The following is a 25463-nucleotide window of genomic DNA, read 5'->3' on the forward strand; positions in this document are numbered from 1 at the left end:
TGTTTTTGATGGTATGCAAATGAGTTCTCGCAGCACTGGGGGCAGTCCCCAGCACTCAAACAACACTGGGGGCAACCCAAATGCTGTGAGAGAACACTTTTTCCAGCACTGGTGGTCAAACTTCTAGGCCTCAGGCAGAGCCGACTGCGCATGCCCGCGGCCACAAGAAAAATAGCCGCTTACACAGTAAGCAGTCATTTTCTTGTGGCCTGTGGGCACGCGCAGTCGGCTCTGCCCGAGGCCTAGAAGCTTGACCACCAGCTCTGGAAGAGGACGCCTGAAGAAGATGGAGGTGGCGCTGGAGAGTTCTCTCACTGCATTGGGTCCGCCCCCAGTGCTGCAAGATCTCATTTACATACTGAAAAAAAAAGGGATTTCTACAGAACGGTAGCACGGAGAAGACCTCTAAAGGTAGGAGAAGAATAGCCTTTCTTAAGGCTATTCCTACGTGGAAGGCAGAAAAAAATTGTGTTTTAATGATGGGATCCTTTTAAGCCTCCTGTACATGTAACATTAACCCCTTCACACCATGCGATGTAGAATTTGCAGCACTGGAAAGGTCTCCAAAAAATTTACTTTTTTCATCCCCCCCCCTCCCAAGTCACTATAGTGTAAATATCTCTCTGCCTACTAAGCCTAATAGACTGACACTTGCCAGTTCTTTTCATTGCAGCGGTCGCCTCATTTACATCAGATAGTATTGCAATAGAAGATAACGCCTCTATAGAGAACACCACTGAGCCATCATTCACTACTGACCATACATGTTGTCACCGCTTATCCCACTCCTTCTCCCTGTCTAGAAATCCCCGTTTCCCACAGCCCTCAATGAGTCCAGGCTATTGCTGCCTATGGCCATGATGCTGCTGTAAAGCAGATCACTAAATGCTGTTAACAGAGCTCAAACAAGATGGCCGCCCCCATAATCATCTCATGGTGCTTCAGGGAAGCAGAGCGCCACCTACTGCCAGATGTCATTACATATTATAGCTGCTTGTTAGGGGTCCCGGCAGGTGACCCTCTTATTGTCAAGAGACCCTTCCGATCCACAACGTTATGTAAAATCCTGAAGTCTTTCCTGTTCCTGGTTGCTGTGGAGGACCAGACATGATACCGGAGACATAATGCGTTATTGATTTGGAATCAGTAGAAGTGCAGGTTCACAGCAGTGCGGAGCGGAGCCGCCGGGTCACATTGATGTCGGCTCCATTAAGGTTCTGTAGTCGTGCTGGAGCTGGCCGTCATTACATGTAATTTATGAGCGCAGGAAGGGGAGAGGACGCTGAATGCGGCAACAATGACTCACCTCCTATCTTATTAGAGAAAACCTATAGAGTAAGGGATCACATCGAAATACGTGTCCTACATAATCTGTGCAAGAGGCTAAACCACTGACCGTCATATGACCGCCATATTGTAGTGCTAAAAGTCGTTGTTGCCTTGCTTCCTCCTAACCTGATAAAAGTGTATTTGTTCATTTCTATAGCTCCCCCTAGGTGTGACTGAAGGCAGGAAGATTTCTATGTATATGAGACTTGGAGCTTTATATTGGGGAAAATGGAGCTTTGCCTGTCCTAAAGAATCCTTTCAGAATTGACTTCTGTACGCTCAGAAATCCTGCAGAGCTCAGCTTCTCTCCTCCATCCTGTAACCCTATATATCACAGAGCTCAGCTTCTCTCCTCCATCCTGTAACCCTATATATCACAGAGCTCAGCTTCTCTCCATCATATAACCCTATATATCACAGAGCTCAGCTTCTCCCCTCTATCCTATAACCCTATATATCACAGAGCTCAGCTTCTCTCCTCTATCATATAACCCTATATATCACAGAGCTCAGCTTCTCCCCTCTATCATATAACCCTATATATCACAGAGCTCAGCTTCTCTCCTCCATCCTGTAACCCTATATATCACAGAGCTCAGCTTCTCTCCTCTATCCTATAACCCTATATATCACAGAGCTCAGCTTCTCTCCTCTATCCTATAACCCTATATATCACAGAGCTCAGCTTCTCTCCTCTATCCTATAACCCTATATATCACAGAGCTCAGCTTCTCTCCTCTATCCTATAATCCTATATATCACTGAGCTCAGCTTCTCTCCTCTATCCTATAATCCTATATATCACAGAGCTCAGCTTCTCTCCTCTATCCTATAATCCTATATATCACAGTGCTCAGCTTCTCTCTATCATATTTGCGGTCTTTTTGGGTCACATGTAGTATTGAGCACCTATTTAGCTGTAAGTCCTCCTGATAACCTCGTTCCTTTTTGTACCTTTCTCCGTTTTTGTAGCCATTAAGTATTTTCTAGCGTCTCCCGCTGTGTTTGTTCGGTCCCTGTGATCTCTCAGCCCATTAACTATTGTAAATCATCCATCCAAAAGGCTGATGCACCTGATAAGGGCTGAATTAAGGGAGCCGGACCTTGACATTTCCCCCTGCAAGACACAGCTCAGAACGCAAGGTTTCTTGAAGAGCAAAGACTATGTGGGAATTGATAAAAATAAAGATTTCCAGACATAGGAGGGAAAAAAATCTCAGACAGTACTTGAAGCTGATGACCTGTACTGTCTGCATCCGTGACCTTTACAGCGCGGGGAGGGAGGGAGCCAGACAAATTTTTTTTTTTGTTAAAATTCCTTTCTTTTTGCAGAATATATGTATAGTTTCTAAGAATCAGCCCAAGGAGCCTGCAGATCTTATGATGTGAGGGCTTTGATCCGTCTCATCCAAATGACTGCCTGACGAAACCCCCCCCTTGGCCTTGCCTGACTCGGCAGAGATTTTACACATGAGAAGTTGGTTAACGTGTCATTAAAAAGTTGCATGTGAACTCCAACCCCGCGGCTCGCGAGCACAGTGTGGATTTGTGGTTCGCTCTTATTGATGATGTATTTTTTTGATCTTTCTGCTGTTTTTTTTCAGAGCGGGCACTATGCATTGGATTGACCAGGCAAGAGGTTGAAAGCAGGGTAGAGAAAGCGCCAGTCTCGAGCCAACGATGGGAAACGCCACTACTAAGTTCCGCAAAGCCTTGATCAACGGGGATGAGAACTTGGCCTATCAAATTTACGAGAGCAACCCGCAGCTGAAGGAGTCCCTGGACCCCAATACTTCTTATGGGGAGCCCTACCAGCATAATACACCACTGCATTATGCCGCACGCTATGGGATGAGTCGCCTTATGAGGTTAGTGCTTAGAACGCCATAATATCTACCTTCACTTTTGTGACCAATGTGTCTTTTGTTTTTACAGGCAGTATTATATACCGCTATAAAGCTGACAGTGCGCTGAATTCGGCGTATTTTTAGCTTTGACTTTACGCCTCCTGGAGATATTGGTGCTGTTTGTTTCGGTACCGATATCTCTCGACTGTCAGAAGGTCGGGGCTTACTGCTCAGCGTCGTTGCTGATCGGTAAGGAACGCCCCTATGACAGTGGAAGGCTATGGAAGAGTACTGTTCAGGGGAAGGAGGGAATCTAAAACTCTATATTGTAAGGCCCACAATTCTGACAGTGGGGAGACATTGGTACCAAAAATAACAGCACCGATATATCCTGCACCCCCCAGTGCTTTTAGTGCACTTTCAGTATATAATACTGCTGGTGCCAGAGGATGTGAAAGGTCCTCTTTAAAGGGGTTTTCCAGAAGTATCTAGTGGTGGTCTATTTCCCTCTCCCATTTATAAAACACATGCACACTTGGCTAAATTGATAGTAATAGCCATTAGTGTATGGGAGATTTAAAGGTCTCCAAATAGATTTTTTTAATCAGATGAGGATAGGTCATCAGCATGAGTTTGATGGTGATCTGACACTGGGACCCCACACTGATCAGCTACTCCTCAGGATGAGGCCAGAAGCAGCTCTCAAAGTAATAGATTTAGCGGGGACGCACCTTTTACTTGAATAGGAACAGAACTGCGTCTAGCACCATCCTGTGCAGTAGCTTCTGGCACGGATCAGCTGATCGGTGTGGGGTTCAGGTATTGGCCCCCGCTGATCGGATACTGATTGACTATACTGTAAAGCTCCCCATACACTTACAAAAGCTGTTCCCAACAGGAATCCCTCCCAAGTGTGCATGTGTTTCCAATTGGGAGAGGAAGATAAGCTGCCATCGGATTCCTCTGGCAGTTGCTTATGTCCACCAGGATCAAAAGATTGAGCATGTTGAAATTTGGGGAAAGAGGGACTAGACATGCTAGGTATCAGCCACTGGGGAACAGTGAAGACCCCCTCCCCATACACATTAGTGAACCAGTCCTGATGATATTGGTGGGTCTGGCCGACGTATATCTCATGTGTATGGGGCTCTGATAGACCAGATCTTACAACAGAAGCTAGAGGACTGAGGGAAGGGGAAGATGTCTGTAGGATTTACCTGCCCAGGATATGTTGGTGTGTAGCCACGTAAGACTCCTAAATCTGCATAAGGGCTGTAAACCCATGTATACAGAAGGAGATTTATAAGGAAGACTGTGTGTAATGGGGGACGTGACCTCCTATGGCTGAAAGTGACTATCCAAAATTTATTATATTTGCACCAGTTTTTTTGGTCAGGTATGTGCCAAACAGTATGCAGCTGGGTCCGTTTTCAGTCCCGTATTGAGAAAAGTGGACAGAGTGGGGGCGGGGACGCCACGATTTGGGGGTTTGCTAAAGCAACCAGAAAATTGGCATAAGTTATAGACCCTAGACAGGCATGGGGTTCAATTTTTGGAACACATGACCGCCTTAGATGCACCACAATTAAGCATCCAGAGCCTTTTAATAATTCTGGCACCCCACACAACTACAGGGGGATGGATTAAGATTGATGTAGGATATGCCAGTCTTAGTAAGGACCCCCTCCCCCTAATATTCCTAATATATAGCACCTTGAGCTCTTTTTTTCCTGATGTAGAGCTCCCCCCGGTGGCGGCAACACCTGGAGAAAGGTGTACTTTTTAACTTTTAAGGCTATGCTAATTTAAAGGGGTATCCTAATGAGTAAGTTCTGGGGTAAATCATGAATTGAAGATCTGCAAGGGTCCCATGTGGATCAGTTGCTTCAAGCGGCAGTGGAGCACGTCTTCACAGATCGTGTGATGTCACTTTCATGAGTCATGTGGCCTGTTCACAGCTCCGTTCCATTCAAGTGAACGCGGCTGAGCTGCAATACCCAGCCCAGCCACTCTACAAATGTGTGGCGCTGTGCTCGGTGACTGCTGCGGATACCAAAGCGTTCATCTGATCACTACCGCTGATGTTGAGCCCCACCGCTCTAAGGATACGTTGCCGATTAATACGCCTGGGAATACCCTTTAAATTTAACGCGCTTCTCCATTGTGACCAATAACTGCATTACAATCGGTGGCAATTAACAGTTTGGTGTGTGTTTACAAGGATTTTTTGGCCACACAACACGGCCATTCATTTTAACGGGAGTCTTGCAAAAAAAAAATTCTACACTACTACAGCGTTGAAACGTCACAGGATCTAAGGATGTATTCACACAGTATGGCCTAGTCACGAGTTGACCGCACCTTATGAATGCCTCTAGTCTTGGTATTGGAGAAGTGGTAGCCCAAGATAGAACGGTGTAAGCCATCAGAGCGGCGGGTACAGCGCCTGGTCTGTTCAGACAGGACATGCTGGGACAATCCTAGTAAATTTGGGACCGTTGGCCGCCATGATGGGAACTATTGACTGATATAGATGGGGGATTGATCATGTGGCCGCCCCAGGCAAATTGCGCGCCATATTGGCAAGGCCATGCCATCGTTAGGAGTTTGACCCTCCCACTTTTTAAGCATGCCACACCCCTTTAATGATACAGGCATATTAATGAGCTTCTCACGCCTCTTTTTTGAGACCTTATCGGCACAACATGTTCACATCCTATATTAAATGACGGTGGATGTGGGAGCGTTCTACTAGGCCCGGGATATTTGCTCAGAATAGCGCTACTTTTTCTACTCTTATTGCGGTGCAGCCTTATTCAATCAAAGGGGGTCAGTTTGCAGTTCCAGACTCTGCCAGTGGAATAAAGTGGTGCTGTTTTTGAAAAGAATCTGCTATTTTAATCGGCTACATAGCGTTTGCTACCGTAAGATTATCTCCGAGCGGACAGCCTGCTTTGCTACAGTGTATCAGTGAAGGGGCTCACATAAGACTGCCTAGACTGAACATAAGCAAATGCAAATACAGTTTAATTTCCTAGACGCCATTCACACCAATGTGTAGGCCCGACGTAAGAAAACCTTTACAGCGTGCCTGTAAGTTAGGTGTGTACAGGGCCTATTACATGGGCCGGCCGGCGTTCTTTCCATTTGTCGCTTCGTGATTTCAGTTTTCCTCTTATAATTTTTTTTTTTTTAACCACAGGGGACATAATTGTCGTGCGAGACGTAATCTGATCGTTGCTGACAATTAGATGAGAGCTGAGCAGCGGGGACGGCGGGCGGCTCCCACATTGTCAATGAATAAATAATAACGTATTATCGCCGCTGAATATATCTACATGTCTGGTCCGCTCCTCACATCACACCGGAGGGTTATATTGGCTACTCTCCTTATAAGGGGAGGGGGGTTGTATGTTGAGCTGAATTGGAGTCCATCTAACTACCCACCCAGTCATCGCTCTGTCTCTTGGGGGCCATGGATCCCCTTCCAGGGTATAGACATCCTAAAAACTTCAGCCCCACTATCCCATGTATTGATGCACAGATGGCGCTAGTTCTATCCATGGGATCCCATCACTGTCTTCTATATAAATCTGCTCTATAAGTAGACCTTGTGCATGAAGCTATAAAAATCTAACATTCGCTTTTTATATCCATTGCTAACTTCCAAAAATGAAAGAAAAAAGTTGTCCGCGTGCTGCGATTTTGAGGCTGCACATACGGAACAGGTCTGGTGACGTGGACTGCAGCCGCCTACTCCCATCTGCTGGGTGAAGGCCTGCCACGTGGAGTGATAAGTGGGTGCAGGATGGCGGTATATGGCGGAGACACTTTACTTAGTGTTTGCCAAGTTGCCCTTCATCAGACACTTACTCATGACAGTAATTCATGTAATACTATAAGAATCCTGTAAATTGTACTACACAGGCAAGTAGGTGGCGATCACTGGTGCTATAAATAATAACACTTTTTATTGTCTATCATGGAAACCGCAATTCTAAAGCCAAAAAGCTGATATAAATACATGTAATAGTAGTATGTAGATAAGACCAAGCAGGTGTGTTGGGATACTAGTAAGTTTTTACCAGCCTATCCCTTTAAGGTTGAATTCCCCTTTAAATAAGCCCTCCAAGAACTCTAACCGAACACTTTTGGCCTTCTTAGGGTAGGTGTCTGTGTTGGTATCAGTGGTTATACTATGAGGGTATCATTCGGATCCTGGTGAAACTTGCAGTGGACTCCTGGTGCTTGGTTGTATATGTGTATAACTAGTCACACATTGACAAGGAGAGGCAGTAAGGCAGCACTATCTGTGCTGGGAGGGACATAGAAGCAGCACTATCCTTGTGCATACATTTCCTGCGAAGGAGAGAGGCCTACATACCCCTCCGTGCATCCATCATTGATTTGCAGAGACCGAGAGGCAGCACTATCTGCATAAGGTTTTGGCTGGGAGGGAAACGGAAGCAGCAATGAATGACGATGAAAGACACTAAGGCAGCACTATCTGTGCATATGGAATTAACTGGTATAGACTTAGAAGCAGTACTATCTGTGCATAAGGCAATGACTGAGAAGGACAGAGGGGGGGCAGCACTATCTGTGCATAGGTCATTGACCTGCAGAGACAAGTAGGCAGCATGATCTGAATACATCATTGGCCGTGACTGTCAATGATGTAAAAAATTTCGCACCATGGCGGTTCGTAGATTTCAGGTTCTCTTTAGATGTTAAAGGCCCTGGCGCTGTTTGACGTCCCCCTCCCTATATACTTGCAGGCTCTTTACGTATAATATAACCGTGTTCTTATAATTCCTGAACAGTCTACAGCAAATCATTAAGGAATGACGGATGGCTTGTTGATGTGGCGTTGTGGTGAACTTGTGCCCTTCCCCCGCCCGGCCCGCCAGCTCCTATGTAATGACATGCAGTGGTTTTGGTCCTGGGGGCTCATTAGCTCCTTATTACATTGATAGGATTTCTTTCCTGCTTCTGTAATTGTATCCTTTGCTCATTTAATTATACGGCTTCTGTTTCCCTTCTTGTGAAATGATTAAAAGTTCTCCAGCCGGCCGTGCAGGTACGTGGGGTTATTTGTCCCTCTGACGGGCGGAGAGCGTGCTCGGAGCGCCGAGGGGAGGGTTGTGTACGAGAATAACAATTATTAAAGGCCGATCCAGCGAATTATTATATACACGTAGATGAATATATAGAATTCCTGACAGCGCCACCAAATTGATAAATGATATAGGTACAGATAGTGCCGCCTCCTAGTTTCTCCATATTAATAGGGATGTCTTTGTTTTTCTTTATTGAATGGGTAGTCACAGGTAGGCCTGCTTCCTTGTTTGTCATGACCAATGAGGCATTGGGATCGAGCTGCCTCCTTGTTTCTCCTTATTTGTCGATCCTTATTGATAAATAGAAACAGTCAGGTAGCCTTATCTGTGGATGCCTGATCCATAAGGAGAGACAAGGAGGCAGCCCTATCTTTGGATGCCTTATCCATAAGCAGAGACAAGGAGGCAGCCCTATTTTTTGGATTCTTCATCCACAAGGAGAAACAAGGAGCTAGTCCTTATTGCTGAGGCATCCACAGTAAGGACTTCTTCCTTGATTCTCCTTATCGATGAGGCATGCACAGATAGGGCTACTTCCTTGTTTCTCCTTATCAGTTAGGTGTACACCACACTGCTTTCTAGTTTCTTCTGGTCAGGGATATAGCCACATATAGTGATACCACCGTATCTCTTTTTGTCCATGAAGTATCCGCTGACAGTGCTGCTTACATCTCTCTTTTTGTCAATGATGTAGGCACAGATATTGCTGTCTCTTCGCCTTTTGCCATTGGTAAAACTATAGTGTTGCCTACCTGTCTCTTCTAGTAACTGTCATGGACACAGATAATGCTGTCTTACTATCTTTGGCCTGTCAGTGATGTAAAGTGTCCACAGATAGTGCTTCCTCCTTGTCTCTGATGAAAGTACAAATAGAAGGGCTTCTATATCACGGTCAATGATGTAGGCACAGATAGTGCTGCTTGACTATTGACAAATAGCGTTGCTGGGGACGCTATTGTAGGAGTATTCAATGTCGTTTCCATCTAAAATTGCCAGCCGAAATTTTTGTAGCTGATGGTGGTCACCAACATTTAAAGTAAGGGTAAGTTCAGGCAGAGATTTTTAGTCAGGATTTTGAGGCCGTATCCACCTCAAAATCCTGACCAAAAAGACTGCTCCCATTGAAATCAATGTGAAGAAACATACTTCTTGATAAAATCATAGTGCAGGGGTATCAGGGAGAAGGTCCCTACACGTTTCGAGGTCTTCTTTGGTTGCTCACATCTGGAATACTGTGTCCAGTTCTGAACACCCCATCTGGCAAGTAAACTATACTGGGAGCTGTGCGCCTGGGAAAACATCTGTGGGGGTTCCAACACTGGGGCACCATTGATCTAAAATTCATTGTCTATATGTTCTTTTCCTTTACTGTCTTGCCATTTCCTTCTGCTGTCAACCACGTCTTATTTAGCCAGAAGATGTCCAGTTCATCAAACTAGCTCTTCTCCAGCAGAGACCTGTCCATTGATTGTTGTCCTCGTCTTTCAGTGAGCACAGAGATTCTGAGCAGTCCCAGTTTGCAACAGCCAGGTGAAGGGGAATAGAGGGGTCATGTTGCTTCATTCAGAGGGAGCCGGAAAAAGAAGCTCATGCCCATTCTTCAGGTCGTTTCACCTCACGATTCGGCCTGAAGACACTCCCTAATCCCGACACTGCCCATCCGGAGCGGAGTGCGCAACTGAATGTAGTTGCGACTACCCAGCTTTTGTATAGGAACTTGAGGTGGCCTCCGCCTCAGGATCCGATCCAAAAAAACCTCGTGTGAACTTACCCTAATAGTAACCTGAAAAACCGCACAGGATCTGCAGAGTGTGGATGACAACATAGCCCATGTGTATACAGATTCCTCAGTGGCGTTGGCCTGTACGGTGTATCCAGGCGACTAAGAACCCTCTGTAAATGATCACCTTGTCCGATCACGTGCGCTCATGTCCACATTCCCCGGTGCTGTGTAACTTCTACTGTGATATCATTATTCAGTAATGTCAGTAAAGCTTCTCTGTACGAGGATATTCATTACAACAGACGTGAGACATCTTTAAGGATTGTTCTGTTGAAATTTTTCATATTATTGCCAGAGCAGACATTAAGATTGTAATTGATCTGATCCGTCACCCGGCGCTCAGCGCTGCTCGTAAAACCTCAGCAGGCGTGGAAGATCTGTTTATATGTGCGCCTTGTTTACCAAGTGCTGGATTCACTTGATTTCTGTTTAAGTTCACGTTTGGTCGTGCTGACATGTCCTTTGTACTTCACTGGTGTATTGTTATATGAAGAGATTCCTGCACCATGACTGTGTACGGAAAAATACAACTAAATGTAGAACAGCTTAAAGGGATTCTACCATTAAAACCTTCTTTTTTTTTTTTTTTTTGGTGGATAAGACGTTGGATCAGCCTTTAGAAAGGCCCAGCATTAGGTCCAGGGGCCGAGGTCTTCCTTCAGGTCCGGCCTCAGCGCTCCTGCCGGCGGCAAGGAGATCTCCCTCAGCGCTTCAGGGCCACCCTCGAGAGAGCGGAGTCCCTCCTCTATCCAGGGGCATGGTGGCGCCTGCCGCTTCCCTGCAGCGGTTCCCCTCTGAGGCTTCCAGTACTACCTGCGGAGGGCATCTCCGCTGTAACTCTTACAGCGGAGATGCCGGAGCTGCTGTAACAGCGGTGGTGCCGGTTGGTATGGCGACCGCTCTGGAGCAGAGCGGCGCCATTATAGCTACAGACCCGGCATCCGGATTCAGCATACAGACATCAGGATGGGTGCCGGGCCCGCAGCATCACAACGGCCATGTCACCCCGCGTGTGATAGAGCGTGTGTGTGTGGGGGGGGTTTCTGCGTTTTGGGCCTGCGTTCCAGGCCTGCTAGCAGAGGTAAGTACTTCTACAGTGAAATGAAATGAAATTAACAGCATCGCCACCTGCCCCGGCGTCTGTATGCTGAGTCCGGATGCCGGGTCTGTAACTGATATTGCAGTATTGACTCGAGTATAAGCCAAGGCGGACTTTTTCAGCACAAAAACTTTGCTGAAAAACTCTCCTTATACTTGAGAATATACGGTATACTCTTGTATATAGGAGGTAGTATTATAGTAGTTATATTCTTGTACATAGGAGCAGTATTATAGTAGTTATATTCTTGTACATAGTAGTATTATAGTAGTTATATTCTTGTACATAGTAGTATTATAGTAGTTATATTCTTGTACATAGGAGTAGTAATATAGTAGATATATTCTTGTACATAGGAGTAGTATTATAGTAGTTATATTCTTGTATATAGGAGCAGTATTATAGTAGTTATAGTCTTGTATATAGGAGCAGTATTATAGTAGTTATATTCTTGTACATAGGAGCAGTATTATAGTAGTTATATTCTTGTACATAGGAGTAGTATTATAGTAGTTATATTCTTGTACATAGGAGCAGTATTATAGTAGTTATATTCTTGTATATAGGAGTAGTATTATAGTAGTTATATTTTTGTACATAGGAGTAGTATTATAGTAGTTATATTCTTGTACATAGGAGGTAGTATTATAGTAGTTATATTCTTGTACATAGGAGTAGTATTATAGTAGTTATATTCTTGTACATAGGAGGTAGTATTATAGTAGTTATATTCTTGTACATAGGAGTAGTATTATAGTAGTTATATTCTTGTACATAGGAGGTAGTATTATAGTAGTATTCTTGTACATAGGAGCAGTATTATAGTAGTTATATTCTTGTACATAGGAGGTAGTATTATAGTAGTATTCTTGTACATAGGAGTAGTATTATAGTAGTTATATTCTTGTATATAGGAGCAGTATTATAGTAGTTATATTCTTGTACATAGGAGTAGTAATATAATAGATATATTCTTGTACATAGGAGGTAGTATTATAGTAGTTATATTCTTGTACATAGGAGTAGTAATATAGTAGATATATTCTTGTACATAGGAGGTAGTATTATAGTAGTTATATTCTTGTACATAGGAGGTAGTATTATAGTAGTTATATTCTTGTACATAGGAGTAGTATTATAGTAGTTATATTCTTGTACATAGGAGGTAGTATTATAGTAGTATTCTTGTACATAGGAGCAGTATTATAGTAGTTATATTCTTGTACATAGGAGCAGTATTATAGTAGTTATATTCTTGTACATAGGGGCAGTATTACAGTAGTTATATTCTTGTACATAGGAGTAGTATTATAGTAGTTATATTCTTGTACATAGGAGCAGTATTATAGTAGTTATACGGTATTATAAATACCTTTTAGGTAACAACTGTAGTGGGTTTTTTTTTTTTTTTTTAATTTATATATACCGGTATATATAAAATATATATATATATATATATATATATATATATATATATATATATATATATATATATATATATATATATATATATATATATATTATTTTAGACCTGTGCAAATTTGCATTTTTATGTTTTATGCTTTATGGCAATGATTGATTATTGTAGTTCATAAATATCAGGAATACAGTAAATTCTGATAGATGAATGGATAGAAAAAATGTATTTAATGTTTGCAGCTTCTATATAGACTTGTGTGTTTCTGTGGCAACAGACTACCCCCGTGTTTTCTGACCCTGTGGTCATTGTCCCATCTGTACATTGGCCACAAATACAGGATAGATGGGAGGGAGTCCGTCTGCGAGCTCAGACTACACAAGGTGTATCTGTAGTCTTACCATGGTAACACACAGGGTTTGTAGACACCAATAAGATATTTTTAATCCAGACAAATTACTTTATTTTTAATTTAAGATGCATTGGAGCGATATACTCTAACAATGGAGGACATGGGCTGTAGATAAGTACATATATACGTTGTCCAGACTGTATATAAGCCATATCCTTACAGAGCGGCTGGAATAGTTCTCCCGTACTGGCACGACGTTGCTTTGGGAATTGTAGAGACAGAGCAAAGATTAATTAAGAGTGGCAATGTGACCCAAGGTTAACCAAGAAGTGGATTTTCATCTGTGATTTGGCCGCCTGATGAGAAATCTAATTCATAGCGAAATCTGTTTCAAGTGGACGTTGTGAGAGACTTGAGGATTGGGGAGTCCTCGACACGCTCAGGTTTGTCCACAATTAAAGCTTAATGACTAGTAATTATAAGTTCTGCTAATTCTTAATGGACTTTATCAGTTCCTCACAGTGTTTGTTGCACAAGGTGGTCTCCATTCCTATACATGTGTCAGGATTTGTGGTAAAACGGCACGGACGGTACATGGATGATATCTGTGCCCCCTATGCCTTACATTCAGCGGCATTAACTCTGTACATAGCAAGTCCTCCTCTCAGCTGATACAATTGTATACGGTCTAGACAATGCTCTGTGAGCTCATCAGCCTGGACTCCAGACTGATACGTTATATCCAGTCTAGACCATTCGCTGTGAATCCAGACTGATACATTGTAGCAAGCTATCCGAGAGATGTGTACAGCTGCTGCTCATATGTTGAGCTCACAGAGCATTGTCTAGACCGGACACAACTCATGAGAGCTTGGCTAGCTATGTACGGGGTGACTGTATAGAAACAAGAGTCTTATCAATCAGTGACGGCAAGAGGGAATCTGAAAAATCGTGAAAAACTGAAACCTGAAGTCTTATAGAAAGTTGTAGCAAATCTTAGTTATCCCGTATAGAGAGGATAGGGGATGACTTAGTGATTGGTGGGGGATTTGACCACTAGGACCCTCGACGATCCCAAGGACTATCTTTGGCGCTTCCATAGAGGATGAGTGGCTCATATTTGGCCTGGCGCTTCATTCGGATGGCGGGAGTGGACTCCCATTGAAGTTGCGCGGCACGTGCACCATTCCATTGATTTCAATGGTCAAGGTACATTGCTCCTATAGAAATGAATGTAGTGTTGCCAGCACCATCCGACTTGTCCCCAGATCCGAATGGGGTGGCAAAGTCTCCTCTTCTGATCAGTAGGGGCCTTTGTGGTGGGACCCCCACTGATCTGCACATTATCCCTCATCTTAAGAATAAGGGATAACAACGACATGTAGCACTATTCTCGTGGTCAAATATCACAAAATTGCCCAGGGACAGTAAGAGGACCCTACCAAACTGCTTCCCAGGGGACATGGAGGAAAGAGCTATTGGAATAGACAAATTTGCTTTTTACAATTTAAAAGAAAGTTGATGACGAAATGGTCACCCAGCTTTCCATGAAACGGATAAATTGCTATTTTCGGCGGCTGCCCCTCCCTGTGTGTGGTTCGCTCTCCGCTCCTAATCCTGGACGTGCAGTCCGCATCGTCGCTGTCATTCTTTTTTTTGGATTCGACAAAACTTCCTTGGCTGCTAGGCAACAGCACAAAAGCCGACATACAAGACTGAAGGCTCGTAAATTAATCCTCGGAGCAAAACTTCAGAACTCCTTTTGTTTTGGACATTACGGCTGTATTGAAATGCTAATAGATTTACTCGTCCTCTTCCCTGGCCGTGTAATAGTCTTCTTTACAATGGCTGAGCAAATATCAGCGCAAAAGTGGTGATGTAAGGCGCGGCGGCCGTGTGTATATAGGATTATAGATGTAGGAGGGGTGAAAGGACTCTCCTAATACAACATAGAATGATGAATACGCTTGTAAATCCTTTACTTTGCTTTTCCGGTAATGAGGTTTTGTCTCCATTCACGTCTAAAGCTGCATACATCTGGTTTACTACGGTATTACCTCAGTCACACTTGCTTATGGTTATGACGTAAGGTAACCTATGCTTAAAGGGGATCTGTCACCAGTTCTGAAAAGCTCTATGACCTCCCTCATCTGATCGGCACTGTCGCCCTGAACATTTTGGTGCTTTGTTCATCCAAATCCGTTCAGCGGTTCCAAAGATATAAGCCTTTTTAGTGATGATGTATACTAGTTGGCGGTAACTCTGGGGGCGGAGTCTGTCATGTAGCGTTACCGCCTACTTGGTGAGTAGACCCTAATTTGCATTAATACTAAAAGGGCTTATATCTCTGGAATGGCTGAACAGATTTGACAAATAAAAACGGCAAAATGTTCAGGGTGACCGGACCTATGAGGTGAGGTAAGTCATTTAGTTTAGTCTTCCTTAAAGGGATATAAATGTCATTTTGGTAGGAAGCAAGCTTCTCAATGCTTGGCTTTATCCTTGTGGGTGGTTGCTTATAAATAATGCATATATTATTTGCTAGCAGGTAGACATGGTCGCTTTGAGAAGAATGGACATAGATTGACACTTGGCACCGCTACTGATCAGCTGTTCTCAGCAGCGGATACACGTTGATTGGAGTAGGAAGCAGACAGCGCTGTTCTTTATATGGTGGCCAAACAGAGTTACTGCAGTTTAGTTCCCATTCAAGTAAATGGAAGCTGACATGCAGTAACCTGATCTGTCAACGACACAGAACAAAGCTGTCTGCTTCCTGCTCCATTCTCTGCCATTAAGAACAATCAGGATGTCGGGTGTCTGAACCCTGACTAATCTAATATTGATGACCGATCTTTAAGATATTTTCAGCCCAGAATAAAGTGCATGTTAGTAGTGGATCTCATCGGTTTCAATTTGAGGCTGGAGTTTCGACACGTGACCGCTCCTACTTATAAGAAGAGTCCCTTGACAATAAGTTTCTCACAAACTGCCTCCATGCCAAGTTTTCAAGCAGTCCCCTCTAATCTATGGTAAAACCTTGTGATAAGTGTTCAGTATCCCTGCAGCGCCACCACAGGGGACAATAAGCATTACAGAGTGTCCATAGGTTGCTTATGTAATATGGGACAGGTCCTCCAGAGTGAGAGATATTCTTCAGTACTAGGGAGTCATGGGGCCATGTCTATATCTGTGTTATGACCTCTACCATTAGACAAGTCCTCTGATATTTCTCCTTGTAGGTCATTTCTCTTCGGGAAGGATGGAAATCCAAACAAGCGCAACATCCACAACGAGAGCTCTATGCACTTACTCTGTATGGGATCCCACCTCATGATCTCAGAAGGTGCTCTGGATCATCGCTTACCCCGACTTGGAGATGACGATCGCAGGAGATCTGAATGTATGCGGATGATCCTTGAATGGAAAGGGGCGAAACTTGACCACGGGGAATACGAGAGGGCTGCTCTTGATGCCACTGACAATAAGAAGAATACACCCTTGCACTATGCCGCTGCCTCAGGGATGAAAACTTGTGTAGAGGTAACCATCTACTTCTTCATGGGAACCAACAAGTCTTAGCCCTAGGTTTGGAGATGATCTACTAAGGGATCTGATATAAAATGTTCTATTCAGTCTGTTGATTGGTTAAAGGGATTTTCTGAGAAGATCTCTGATCATTCATTTTTCGCATGGTGCAGCAGCAGCTCAGTTCCATCCAAGTGAATGCGGCTGAGCTGCAATACCAAGCGTAGCCCTTACAATATGTCCGATGTGCTTTGTATTCAACGACAAGGCTGCAACACTCACCTGAATGCTGCAGGCTTGTCGAACCATCTGACTGGCAGGGGTCCTTTTTTGTCTGACCCCTCCCCGACCAACACCTCCTGTCCATCAACTACCCTAAGAACAAATTATACAGTCTGAGAGACTTTTAGTCGCTGCCAACTCTGGTCATGAGATGAGGCTCCTGAACATACTTCCCTCCCTCTGCTATCTCAGAAGGTCCACCATTTAAAGGGGTCTTCCGGGTTTATTAATTGATGGCCTTGTTGGAGGACCCCCAACAGCGTTTGGATGTGAGCTGAGAACCCTGAAAACCAAGAACAGTGCCGTACGTTGTATAGAGGCTGTGCTTGGTATTGCAGCTCAGTGCCAGTCACTTTTATGGGACTGAGCTGCAAGCAGGCCATGTGACTGAACGTGAACCTCACATGGCCTGTGAAGGTGAGCGGCTACTGGTTCAAATAATATTCTGCAGGGGTCCAGGGTGTCAGACCCCTGCTGGTACTCAGTAGGTCTTTGCTAAGGATAAGTCATTGGTTAATAAGCCTGGAAAACCCCTTTAATGGCCAAACTTTCTGCTATGAGGAAATCCCCCAAAATCTTTTCTCCTCCTGGAGAACCCCTACATCCGCCTTGTGTAGAGCTCAACCAGGTGCCAAGGTGTTCATGTGTGTGTTCCTGCGTCAGGCCACCTCCTCACTAGGGACGGAGACCCTCCACTTAGACCTCTAAAATTCCTATTAAGGGCCTTGAAGAAACATACATGTCCACCTTCCTCCTTGTCGCTGAAGTCTGCAGACAGAGTTAATATTTGCCGTTTCTGTTGGCGGGCAGACGTATCCCTCTTATTGTTTTTCCTCTCTATTTCTAATAACCTGACTGAGTAGCTTACACTTAAATAGATTGTAGTGTCTATTGTCAGGACATCAGACATGATGTAAAGCTCTTCAAGATGATTAGAAAATGTATCTGCCATTTCTAGAAGATGCCGTAATCCAGAGTTATTGCATTTGGGTGATCGGTATTGACTTAATTAGATCCCGGCTACATCGGAGATAGATCAGAGCCGGGGACGAGGCTCCATTTGTATCGGGTTATGAATAGCGCTAGTGTGTAAGTGACAGCTGGTACTGTAAATTGCAGTAAAGATTAATGGGGTATGCCACAATGGTGAAGACGTCAGTGCAAAGAGTAAGAATTCTATGATGATCTATTAGACGAGCATGTCATCAGCCCTATTTAAAGGGGAACCAAGTCTATAGTCAACTGCATTGTCATGGTCATATACCAGAGATGTGATCTGGCGCTGCATAGACGAAGGCCTTCACCCTTAACTCCTATAAGGACTTTACACCAACGTAATCCAAGGGATTGTGACCTGGAGATTGTTACAGATCGGCAGGAGCAGAGCCGCGGGTAGTCAGTAGGAATGCAGTATGGATGTGACTGGACAGAGAACAAGGGAGCGTAGTCAGGAACGGAGCCAAGGCTCAGCACCGGGAGAGCAATCTGGATATGACAGGACAGAGGAAAAGAAGGGAGCATAATCAGGAGCAAAACAAAGGGTAGTCAGTAGGAATGCAGTATGGCTATGAGAGGAGAAGACAAGTACATGACTGGAGCATGGATGTAGTCAGGAATGGGGCCAAGGCTCAGCACCAGGACAACAGTCAGGGTATGACCAAACCGAGGGCAAGGGAGAGTAGTCAGAACAGAGGCAAGGGATAGCACTAGTAGACTAGTCAGGATATGACCAGACATTGGACAAGAAGGCAGTGTAGTCGGGAGCATAGCTAAAACTCAGAAACCAGGAGAGCAGTCAGAACGTCACCGGGGACGAGAAGGGAGAGTAGTCAGGAATGGGGCCAAGGCTCAGCACCAGGACAACAGTCAGGGCATTACAAGAAGGGAGTATAGTCAGGAGCAGAGCCAAGGCTCAGCACCAGGAGAGCGGATAGGAAATAACAGGACAGAAGACAAGAAGGGAACATAGTCAGGAGCAAAACCAAGGGTAGTCAGTAGGAATGCAGTATGGCTATGAGAGGAGAAGACCAGAACACAACTGGAGCATGAATGTAGTCAGGAATGGGGCCAAGGCTCAGCACCAGGAGAGCAGTCAGGATATGACCAAAACGAGGACAAGGGAGCGTAGTCAGAAGCAGAGCCAAGGGGTAGCACCAGTAGACTAGTCAGGGTATGACCAGACATTGGACAAGAAGGCAGTGTAGTCGGGAGCATAGCTAAAGGTCAGAAACCAGGAGAGCAGTCAGGACATCACCGGGGACAATAAGGGAGAGTAGTCAGGAACGGAGCCAAGGCTCAGCACCAGGAGAGCAGATAACAGGACAGAGGAAAAGAAGGGAGCATAGTCAGGAGCAAAACCAAGGGTAGTCAGTAGGAATGCAGTATGGCTATGAGAAGACAAGAACACGACTGGAGCATGGATGTAGTCAGGAATGGGGCCAAGGCTCAGCACCAGGGCAACAGTCAGGGCATGACAAGAAGGGAGCATAGTCAGGAGCAGAGCCAAGGTTCAGCACCAGGAGAGCGGTCAGGATATAACTGGGCAGAGGACAAGAAGGGAACATAGTCAGGAGCCTAGGAGTGACGTCAAGCTTGTGTGCACAGATGTGTTGTGAACGAGTCTTCATGGCGGTCTGGACCAGACAGAGTTTAGCATCATTTACATTTCCCTTTCCTTCTCTATGGATGGGACACGGCTGACGGTTGTAAGGAAAATTTTGCTTCAGGGTCCAGGGTTTTTTTTTTTTGGTTTTTTTTAAATTTTACTTTAGTCCATTTTGGAATCCGGGACTCAAAGCAGCAGAGGAGGAAACTTCCCATTGCTAAGCTTCTAAATAATCCTCTTGGGGGCGCACATGTAACATCGTAGAGTCAGTTTACCCCTAGCTGACATGGCTGATAACAGAGAACAAAATGCTGTATCAAACTGTTCCACACAATCTGTTCTCCTGTGTAGATGTCTGTGTTGTTCTTGTAACTTCTATTTCATACACTGCCAATCCAATGGAGTAAATTTGTGCAAAAATTGTGACCAATTTTCAAAAAGACTCTTCATAAACGACATATGTAAAGTTACTTGATTTAGACCCCGCCTCCATTGCCCCGGAGAACACAGTAAAACGGTTATAATATTACACAGACACCACATAAGGTGTGAACACTAGAGTTTCTCCAAAAAGGTGCAAATTAAGGAAAACAGTTTTGTAAATCAACTTGATAAATGATTTTTGCCTTTCCCTCCCACAGCTACTGGTGAGAAGTGGAAGTAATCTTTTTTCGGAAAATGACAATAAGGACACCCCATGTGACTGTGCAGAGAAGCAGCACCACAAAGATCTGGCTCTCAAACTGGAGTCCCAGATGGTCTTCTCCCGAGACCCCGAAGCGGAAGACATAGAAGCGGAATATGCTGCATTAGACAAGAGAGAGGTACCCACAGCTGCTGTGTCACCCCTGACATGTTATATTTCAATACATGGTTAATAATTGTGAGTTAAATTGCACTGACTAAGACAGACATCCCAGTTTTGCTGGGTACGTCTGCTTGGTGGCAAAATCATGGAATAGAGGCCATCACATAATCAGAAGAGGCCACAGACCTCACCGGCCAGGAGACAAACTTGCAGTGGCTGTAATACAATGACAGGTCTAGCTGCTCTGTGTTATGTAACCTTATATCTGTATAGGGAAGTGAAACCCTGCTGGAAGAAGAGAGAGCGTGCAGCTAATCACTAGAGATACAGATGGCCAGCTGGAAATATTGGGAAATAAGATGGGATTGCAGAATAGTGAGCGCAGCTCTGGAGTATAATGCAGGATAAGTAATGTAATGTATGTACACAGTGACTGTACCAGCAGAACAGTGAGCGCAGCTCTGGAGTATAATACAGGATAAGTAATGTAATGTATGTACACAGTGACTGTACCAGCAGAATAGTGAGCGCAGCTCTGGAGTATAATACAGGATAAGTAATGTAATGTATGTATACAGTGACTGTACCAGCAGAACAGTGAGCACAGCTCTGGAGTATAATGCAGGATAAGTAATGTAATGTATGTACACAGTGACTGTACCAGCAGAATAGTGAGGACAGCTCTGGAGTATAATAAGGAGGTAACTCAGGATCAGTACAGGATAAGTAATGTAATGTATGTATACAGTGACTGTACCAGCAGAATAGTGAGCGCAGCTCTGGAGTATAATAAGGAGGTAACTCAGGATCAGTACAGGATAAGTAATGTAATGTATGTACACAGTGACTGTACCAGCAGAATAGTGAGCGCAGCTCTGGGGTATAATACAAGATAAGTAATGTAATGTATGTATACAGTGACTGTACCAGCAGAATAGTGAGCGCAGCTCTGGAGTATAATAAGGAGGTAACTCAGGATCAGTACAGGATAAGTAATGTAATTACCACATAAATACATTTTTGGAATAGCCTTATAATTTTATGTAACTGCTTTCACTCTGTTCTACTTTTTCTCCAGCCATATGAAGGGCTGCGGCCTCAAGATCTACGGCGGCTAAAGGACATGCTGATCGTGGAGACGGCGGACATGCTGCAGGCCCCCCTGTTCACGGCTGAGGCGTTGCTGCGGGCACATGGTAATTACACTCGGGTATTGTAGGGTAATGTCTCTGGGATCAGTCAGATGTGAGAAACTTCAACAGTGTGCTTGAGTCGTCTTAAAGACACAGGATCTATCAGAATTCTGCTTATATTGACTTTATACAGTACCTGCTTTGACTTAAGTCTGTTGTTGGGTGTTTTGGAGGTCGAGGGCAGAGCACAAATCTCAGATTCTTTGATACTAAGCTTTTAATAGATATGTTCTGCAAATTCTACTAATCTGGCACCTTTAGGATTAGATCGCTTGAAAGTACTTGTCTGGGCACTGTTTGCGTGTTACTAGGTATTTGTCTTCTGCCTAATAGCTAAAAGCTGTCGCCTGAGCGGCGCGCTGTAGGCCTCTGGTTGCCTGAGCGGCGCGCTGTAGGCCTCTGGTTGCCTGAGCGGCGCGCTGTAGGCCTCTGGTTGCCTGAGCGGCGCGCTGTAGGCCTCTGGTTGCCTGAGCGGCGCGCTGTAGGCCTCTGGTTGCCCGGCGCGCTGTAGGCCTCTGGTTGCCCGGCGCGCTGTAGGCCTCTGGTTGCCTGAGCGGCGTGCTGTAGGCCTCTGGTTGCCCGGCGCGCTGTAGGCCTCTGGTTGCCTGAGCGGCGTGCTGTAGGCCTCTGGTTGCCCGGCGCGCTGTAGGCCTCTGGTTGCCTGGCACGCTGTAGGCCTCTGGTTGCCTGAGCGGCGTGCTGTAGGCCTCTGGTTGCCCGGCGCGCTGTAGGCCTCTGGTTGCCTGGCACGCTGTAGGCCTCTGGTTGCCTGAGCGGCGTGCTGTAGGCCTCTGGTTGCCCGGCGCGCTGTAGGCCTCTGGTTGCCTGGCACGCTGTGGGCCGCTGGATGCCTGGCACGCTGTAGGCCTCTGGTTATTAGGGCCTGGCACTAGTTATTTGGTGCACTGTGTGCCGCCAGTTATCTGGGCACCTGCAAATACATATTACAATCCACCACACCTCACTACATCTTTGCAGCAGTGCTCGCTTGGTACATTAGTCGCTGACAGGTGTGTCTGACTGGCATACAATGTACTGTACTTTGTTCCGAAATCGACCTTTTACAAAAACCCATCTACAATCCGTCTTTCCCATGGGAACAGAGCTCATCTAATGTAGACAAGACCGCAGTTTTGTTGTCCCTTTAACATTGACTGCTATCATTTCTGTCATCGGCTGGAGAGGAGGTAATAATAAGATCGCGTCTCCGGAGAATGTAAGCATCAACCCGAGCGCTAGTCACAAGGCTCGATATATAAAGCCGTCTGTAAATTCCTGAATTCCTGCCTCGCCGCCTGGAGCGAGAATCAGCGGAGATGCGGGGATGAGTCAGCCCGCCGTGTGGAGACGGCTTTTCAGACGTTGCCCTAGTGATGTTGCTGTAACACAATTGGCTGCGTGTCACCCGTCTTTACTGGATTTTGCAAGTCATTAAAGAAGGAGTGTACTTATATCTCAAGTCTCGCTCCTTGAGGGTCATGATATCGCCATGCCTTCGCTTCCCACTACAGAGGTTGTTCGCTGTTTTTTTTTCGTAGTAAACTACAAATCCGGAGAAGGATTCACAAATAATAAACCTACTCCCTGTCTTAAAGGGGCTGATGCCATTCTAGTTTTGTACTTGTTAGAACTGATCCTCAGTGATCAGGTGTGATCTGTGGAAGTGTTCAGTTTCTCTGCAGCACCACCGCAGGGGAAGTGAAGTATTACACCATGCATATTCACATCAGTGGCTGGTCTGTGCCCTAATACACCCTTCCTCTCTTCTTCGAGTGGGTTCACCTCTGTGTCACAGAAAATCAGCAGAGAGAAACCTCCCGCACAGACTTCACTGCTTTCAGGTTCAGAACGGAAAAACCCCAGCACACCCCAGTTTAGTTCAGCCAGGCTCCTTGTGTAATCGCTCTTTTTGGTCCACCCTCGAAGACCTGAACGGTGAAGTGCCAGTATAAACTTGGAGTAAGCTTATCGTAAGTCCTGAGGTAGAGAAGAATGATTTTGGGATTCTCTTTTTGATATGCTGCAAATCTCCGCGTCCTGCTGTGCACCTACAAACCCTCCTTTAATATTGGCATAACATGGAGTATATGTTTTTACCAGTGTAAGGGGGCGTTCACACTACCGTCGGTGTCCGACATGTAGTGTCCGCTCCTAGTGTCCGCTCAAAATCTGTCACGGACACTAGGAGCGGACACTAGATGTGTCCGTGACACCTGTCATTCACTTGAATGGGCATCGGGTGCGTTCTTTTGCACTCCGTGCCCGTCCTTCCCTGTCCGCAAGAGAAGATGTCCGACTTCTCAAGCGGACAGAAAAACCCTGCATGTAGGGTTCCTCTGTCCGCTTGAGAAGTCGGACATCTTCTCTTGCGGACAGGGAAGGACGGGCACGGAGTGCAAAAGAACGCACCCGATGCCCATTCAAGTGAATGACAGGTGTCACGGACACATCTAGTGTCCGCTCCTAGTGTCCATGACAGATTTTGAGCGGACACTAGGAGCGGACACTACATGTCGGACACCGACGGTAGTGTGAACGCTCCCTTAGATGAGTAGCCTGCATAATCCTAGTCATAGCAGAGTGAAAAATTATTCTGCTGCAAGGGAAAGTATGTGATTTGTAGTGTGTGTGTGTGTGTGTGTGTGTGTGTATGTATGTGTGTGTATGTATATGTATATATATATATATATATATATATATATATATATATATATATATATATATATATATATTATACAAAAGTAGAGTGAAAAAGTTGTGATTGCATCTAGGCATCACCCTAACATGCACACATTGCAGAATTACATGCATCCTTTGTGCTATATTATCCATTCTATGATGCCTCAGCAAAGCTATGCATGGGCAGCTAGAGTCAGTACCATCTCTGCCTGCTGGTTATCAATATTGTAATTCAAAGCTGTCGGCTCTGCCCACTGGGCTATATCCCACCTGTAGACACTGTGTTAGTTTTCAACCTAGTGTTTTAGAAAGACTTGAGTCCGGTCGTGACTGTCCCCTATCTTGCATCGTTTTTTTTTTGTTTGTTTTTTTTTTTTCAGGGGCAGGGGGGTCTTCAGTGTGTACACCACGCTAGTCGCTAGTCGTAACCCCTGAGGGCACAGCGCTGTGTAATAGAGCACCTTGCTGGTTACTCAGTCCCCCACTCAACTCTTGCTGGATATTTCGGTGACCCCATTCCCATGTGTGAGGTCCTACCAAGGGGGTGACCCTGCGGTCCCTGAGGACTCTCCAGACAGGGTCTATTTGACTCTCCCTGCCTCTTTCCTTCGTTCAGATGCCTGCACCTAGGCTGCCTTTCCTGACGGCTCCGGGCTGCAATCTGGGAGGCCAATGGCTTAAGGGTTGGACTCCGTCCTTCTGTGTAGTGGCTCTCTCTGAGAGCGGTTGGGGTCTCCTGGGATGTTCTGCATCAGTTTTCTGCCGTTGGTTTTTCTCAGATCTGTTCTGTGGCCTCTGCCGACGCCGGTTGGGCCATGTGGTTCTGCAGCAGCTGTGCACTGACTTGTTCCCTCTGGGACTGCTGTAGAACATCCCACGGTGCTGTGTCACACGTAAAATAAGCTAGAAAAAATCCACTGTGTATTTTCCACAACAGAAATTTTTGGCATGGATTTGCAGATTGCCCTCACCTGGATCTGCACAAGGACAGCTGTATGGATCGCTCCGGTCATACAGGCGACTTCTCTGCTACAGTCATTTCTTTGCAAAAAAAGAAACAAAAATTGAATGAAAAATTTCTGAGTCTCTTGATGTTTCCCAGGAATAAACATAAATACATAATTATACAAAGCGTTGAAGACAAATTGTTGCGGCGTCTAACGATGAGCCGCCGCCGGGAGGTTATTCTGGGTACGGTTTATAGTCCAGCCCCGCAGGAATCCGTCTCTTTAGAAGAATCGTAGTCTGCCATTCGTGATAATTTATTACCTGTCTATAAATATAGTTCTGGTGCAAATAAAAGAAACCATTGCCCGAAATAGAAGCAATTACATAAGCAACAATGCCCTGTCTATTACAAGAGTGTAAGTCACACCTTCCTCCAAGATGTGCAACCGATATTATTTTTTAACATTGTCCAT

At 45.1% G+C, this 25463-nt stretch overlaps 1 protein-coding gene across 1 annotated transcript in view; it reads left to right on the forward strand.

The window, feature by feature from the left end:
- ANKIB1 (ankyrin repeat and IBR domain containing 1) overlaps positions 1 to 25463 on the forward strand; it is a 66971-nt gene that overhangs the window by 14275 nt on the left and 27233 nt on the right. Inside the window, exons 2-5 of the mRNA XM_075271656.1 lie at positions 2934 to 3197; positions 16190 to 16490; positions 20004 to 20186; positions 21249 to 21366. Of these exons, the coding sequence (XP_075127757.1) occupies positions 3010 to 3197; positions 16190 to 16490; positions 20004 to 20186; positions 21249 to 21366 (790 nt within the window). The 5' untranslated portion in view covers positions 2934 to 3009. The remainder of the gene's footprint in view (positions 1 to 2933; positions 3198 to 16189; positions 16491 to 20003; positions 20187 to 21248; positions 21367 to 25463) is intronic.

This window comes from Leptodactylus fuscus, chromosome 4 (genome assembly GCF_031893055.1).
Source record: "Leptodactylus fuscus isolate aLepFus1 chromosome 4, aLepFus1.hap2, whole genome shotgun sequence".
Classification (NCBI taxonomy): Eukaryota; Metazoa; Chordata; class Amphibia; order Anura; family Leptodactylidae; genus Leptodactylus; species Leptodactylus fuscus.